General features: G+C 46.0%; 1 protein-coding gene across 1 annotated transcript in view; it reads left to right on the top strand.

Annotated features, from left to right (window-relative positions):
- LOC103610805 (inactive serine/threonine-protein kinase VRK3-like) overlaps positions 1 to 4,981 on the top strand; it is a gene marked incomplete at its 3' end in the record, with an annotated part of 11,015 nt that extends 6,034 nt beyond the window's left edge. The window contains exons 3-4 of the mRNA XM_008594892.1: positions 2,692 to 2,841; positions 4,787 to 4,981. Of these exons, the coding sequence (XP_008593114.1) occupies positions 2,692 to 2,841; positions 4,787 to 4,981 (345 nt within the window). The remainder of the gene's footprint in view (positions 1 to 2,691; positions 2,842 to 4,786) is intronic.
- Positions 4,982 to 5,259: the final 278 nt, after the last annotated feature.

The raw sequence follows: 5,259 nt of genomic DNA, 5'->3' as shown, positions 1-5,259 counted from the left end.
CAGTATGAAAATGTAATTTTCCTAGAACTTTCATATTTCATATTATTATTGATGCAGTTAGGTTAAAATATACCATCTTATTTTGTGTTTTTCATTACTTCTGTCTATTATATATATTTTTCTCCTTTTATTTATTTATTTGATAAAATTTATTTTATTTTTATTTTTTATTATTAGCATATTCATTATTACAAATAGTGATTTTTCTTTATGCTCTCTACCCAACCTATCACTCCCCAAATTCCCGCCCTCTCTTCCCCCCNAATTTGCTGAGCAGCTCACAGAACTCAGGGAAACACTTAGGTTTATCTGTTTATTACAAGGGTATTTTAAAGGCCCAATGAAGAGATACACAGGGTGAGGTCTAGAAGGGTCCAAAGCTTAGGAGCTTCTGTCCTTGTGGAGTTGGGATATGCCACATTCCTGGCGGGTAGAGGCAAAAACTTCCACATGTTCACTCTTTGGAAGCTCTCCAGACACAGGCCTCTTAGGTTTTTATAGAGGCTTCATTACATAAGGCATGATTGATAAAATCATTGACCATTGGTAATCAGCTTAACCTTCAGTCCCTCTCCCCTCCCTGGAGGTTGGGGGGTAGAACTGAAAGTCCTGTCTGAGTCTTTTCTGTGACCAGCCCCCATCCTGAAGCTTCCTAGGGGCTGCCAGCCATCACTGGCATACAAAAAGACTCATCACTTTGGAGATTCTCAGGATTTTAGAACTTTTGTGCCAGGAGACTAGAACTAAGACTAAATATATGTTTTCACAATATCACACCGTTGGTGTAGTAGAAAACGGTGGAAGAGTTCCTACCAAGTAGGTGACACAATATTGTTAAGGGAAACTGAGGAATTTGCAGGTTCCGCTATCTAAGTCCAGGTTCTTGGGGTCTTGAACAAAGAATTGGACGAGACATGCCAGAGGTGAAAATCAAAGAGCAGTTTTATGTAGCAAAGAGAGAATACATTCTAGAGAGGATGGGGCCAGCTCGAGCAAGAGAGAATGGCTCGAGAGCATTGACAGGTATATTCCCAGGGGTTTAAATCCTTTTAGCTGGATATGTGTGGTTTGGTCATTGGTTGAGCCCTGGTAGTCTTTGTTGATTGGCACCTTAGCTGGTGGGAGCTCATTGGTCCAACTGAATGGTGCCCAACATAGGGGCGGAGCACCCTATCTGTCTTTGTCTCCTGTGGCTGTTTTTGCTCATGTGTGCATGCCTAGGTCCTCAGGGAACCATTTGTACTGGTTATCCTATTTGCAAAAAATCAGTTTCCTCTTCCCATTCTTGTCTTTTTCTAACTTCCTACGACAATATGATTGGCATTTTGGAAAGACTCTGGCTATGTGTGGAAAATGGATTGGAAGCATGGAAACAAGTTAAGAGTCCATTCCAGTAGTCCAGGGACGAAATCATATTGCCTGAGTTAGTGTCAACTAAAAGAAGAAGACTTTTTCAGCCATATGGCAAACCAGATGATAGGCAAAAACCCTGTATGGATCAGCACACCCAAATATGTTGGATAAAATATAATGGAACATCTTTTTTAATATAGGGTTAAGTGGCAGGAAAGTAAGGGAATTCCATGGAAGTGAGAAACAGTAAGAAAACAAAGGTCCACAGGACTATGCAAGTGTTATAGTGTTATTTGTCCTGGGTCTATTTGCTGGTGTTCTTGAGCCTGGGTTTTATTTGGGGTACAGGAAACAAAGCTTAGAGCCTGAGCAGTGCAGGAAGCAAGATTGTAAACCTCTTAAACCCGGAACTCCTCAGTGGGTAAACTAAAAGAAAAAAAATTGCTCCAGAGAAAAAATTGGTGGAGACATTTGTCTGTCTCAGCCCTGGTTGTGGGTGAAAAAAAGGAAGAATGTCTTCTTTGAGAATTCCTAACCAAGAACTCACATTCTCACCCGTTTGGGGCCAGAATTCATACTAATACCTGTGGCAACATCATAGCTAAACATTTAAAGTGGCAAGATAAGAGCATTGCTCCCCACCCCCCCCAAACCCAAGACATAAACAATTCTTCTCTTACAAAACACCCTTTAAAGATAGACCTTAGAGAACTCCCACAGACAAGCTTCCAAGGAACATGAGCTCCCAGTCAAAAGTCAACAGATACACCAGGAAACAAGCCAGCATGAGAGTCAGCAGAAATAACAAACTACAGAATCAGACCTGTGAAGACCACAGACCTTAGAATTAATGGATGAGAATATTTACAAAGCATGTGTAATATGTTTAAAGAAATATAGGAATAAATTCAAAGTATGAAGGAACAAAAGTTAGAATTGACCAGGCAGACTTGAGGAGGAATCGAATAAAACCTCTAATGATAAAAAATATATATATTATCATCACAATCAGAAACACAGTGGTGTTTTAAGTAGCAAACTAGACACAGCTAAAGGGATAATTAGGGAACTAGAAGATGTTGTAAAGAAACTACCTGGAAGAGAACACAGAGTGACAAAGTGATGGAAGATATAAAAGAGAGGCTAAAACCCATGAAGGAGAGACTAACTAAAAAAAGTAACAGTTTGCTTAGATATTTAGGTGATAGAAGAAGCAAGAATTGGCCATGAGGGCCAAAGGGAAAAGCATAGCTAAATATGATCTTGAGATTTCTGATTTGGTGGTACTGGAAAGGGCCTTTGTAACTCCAGCCTGCAATTTGGTCTGCCTTTCTCTAGGCTCAAGGAGAGAGCTGCACTCCAGTTCTGAAATCTCTCCCAAGAAAGCGAAATGGTCCAGCATTGTCACCTCTCCCCCATTATCCCTCTTCTCAGACGGTGACAGTTCTAAGTCTGAAAATACCTTGAGTCCCTCTGAGAGACCCAAAGGTAAGAGTTGGGGTCAATCTGACTCTAGATGGGGCAAACGTGGGTCAATCTGGCTCTAGATGGGGCAAATGTGGGTCATCTGGCAATATGGAGTCAAAGCTGCCACAGCTCCAGCTTAAACATCATCCACCTCTGCCTGGACCCTCAACCCAGCATCTTCCCCAGCCTGCAATCTCAACCTCAGTTCAACTCTACATTGCCTTTCCCTGCTCAAAGCCCCCTACTGTTCCCATCGCCCTCAGTCCCAGCTCTTCTTTAGCCTGCCGTCTGTATGGTCTGTTTCCTATCTTTGCTAAGTCTCTCACCTTGGCTCGGGCACTCCCTCCTTTGCCAACTCAGGGTCTGCTCTCTAGGAAGCCTGTTCTGAGTGCCATAGGCTTACATCAAGGCTTCCTCATTGCCCCCAGAGACTCTCTCATCTTCTTTGTCCTTTGCCTCCAGTGCCTTGTGCTGCCCTGATTTGAGCACATATATTGCTTTAGGTTCCACGTGCTTTTCAGCCTCACTATCTGGACTGGGAGTCCTTTGTGGGCAGGGACCAAGTATGACTTATCTGTATATGCTTCATGCCCAGCCAGTGCCCAGGACATGGGAGGCCTGAGGATCCACCTCTGCCTGGACCCTCAACCCAGCATCTTCCCCAGCCTGCAATCTCAACCTCAGTTCAACTCTACATGGCCTCTCCCTGCTCAAAGCCCCCTACTGTTCCCATCGCCCTCAGTCCCAGCTCTTCTTTAGCCTGCCGTCTGTATGGTCTGTTTCCTATCTTTGCTAAGTCTCTCACCTTGGCTCGGGCACTCCCTCCTTTGCCAACTCAGAGGGTCTGCTCTCTAGGAAGCCTGTTCTGAGTGCCATAGGCTTACATCAAGGCTTCCTCATTGCCCCCAGAGACTCTCTCATCTTCTTTGTCCTTTGCCTCCAGTGCCTTGTGCTGCCCTGATTTGAGCACATATATTGCTTTAGGTTCCACGTGCTTTTCAGCCTCACTATCTGGACTGGGAGTCCTTTGTGGGCAGGGACCAAGTATGACTTATCTGTATATGCTTCATGCCCAGCCAGTGCCCAGGACATGGGAGGCCTGAGGACTATGTGTCCGTCTCTTTCCATCTCCTTCCCACTGGTCCCTGGATCTGAAGTCACAGCCCGTGGAACCTTCCCTTTACTCCTCATTATCCTCTGGGCCCCAGAGGCCTCTTGCCATGATGTGCCTTGGAGGAATGGTGGGTGGGAGGAACAGGTAGGTGATGTTATCTTTTCCTGTATCCATGTCTGTCTCCTGTCATATCCACCCCTCTCTTGCAAACCTGGGAGCCCGTCAAGGGCAGGGCCTTAGTCTAGCAAATTTCTGGGCCTTCTTTATACTCAGCACGGGGCCAAATCCTGTGTCCAGGATGTTTTTGTTTTCATGTTTTGTGGGGTTTTTTGGCAGCTGGCTGGAAAAGGGATCCAAACCCTTGACCTTGGTATTACCAGCACCACACTCTCCCAAGTGAGCTAATTGGCCAGCCCCTGTTTCAGGATGTTTGAGGATGAATGTCTGGAATGTCTTTCTTCCCCCAGTGAACTTCTGCTCATCCAAGAAGACCCAACTCTGGTGTCCCCTCCTCCAGGAGGCCTCCCCTGACTTCTCCAGGCACAATCAATCTCTTTCTCCTCCAGGCCCTAATATCCCTCTATACTGCTTGGTCTCAGACTCGATTCTCACTGCCTATATCTAAATCAGACTTCCTCTACACACTGGGAGCTCCTAAGGGCAGAATCCAGGCCTGATCCATGTCTGGCTGCCAGTCATCACACAAAGGATCTAACCCATGGAAAGGCCCAGGAAGTGTTTATTGAGTGAACAAATGGATAAACGAACAGTATTATGAGTATTGTTTCATTCCCCATCCAACTCTTCTCTCCTGGTTGCTGCTTTTTCTTTATTCTGACCATCCTCCTGCAGAGGCCTGGAGCAGATCCCCAACCCCCAAAAGCAGCCCACAGAAGACTAGGCAAAGCCCTCAGACACTGAAGCGGAGCCGGGTGACCACCTCCCTTGAGGCTCTGCCCTCAGGGACAGTGCTAACTGACAAGAGTGGGCGATGCTGGAAGCTGGGATCCCTCCAGACCAGGGATGACCAGGGAATTCTCTATGAAGGTACACTCTGTCCATGGGTGGGTAGGTGCTGGGCTGGGTTGATCTGGGCCGTTTCAGCACTAGGACAGGGGGAGGGGAATCCCTTCTGAGAATGGGAACGGAAGCCATATCCCTAGCTGCAGATCTGCCTCCATGCAACTTTCTCTCAGACCCAGGACTGTAAACCTACCCACCTACAGGGGCCAGGCAGGTAGCATAAATGAGTGCAGCAGGCTAGGAGTAAGGTGATTGGGAGTGGTGGGGACTGTAGCCAAATGGAAAGCATGTGCCCTGTGTAG

Source organism: Galeopterus variegatus, unplaced genomic scaffold (genome assembly GCF_000696425.1).
Source record: "Galeopterus variegatus unplaced genomic scaffold, G_variegatus-3.0.2 Scaffold11814, whole genome shotgun sequence".
Classification (NCBI taxonomy): domain Eukaryota; kingdom Metazoa; phylum Chordata; class Mammalia; order Dermoptera; family Cynocephalidae; genus Galeopterus; species Galeopterus variegatus.
The sequence above is the reverse complement of the archived record's forward strand: the minus strand, read 5'-3'. Positions and strand labels throughout refer to the sequence as shown.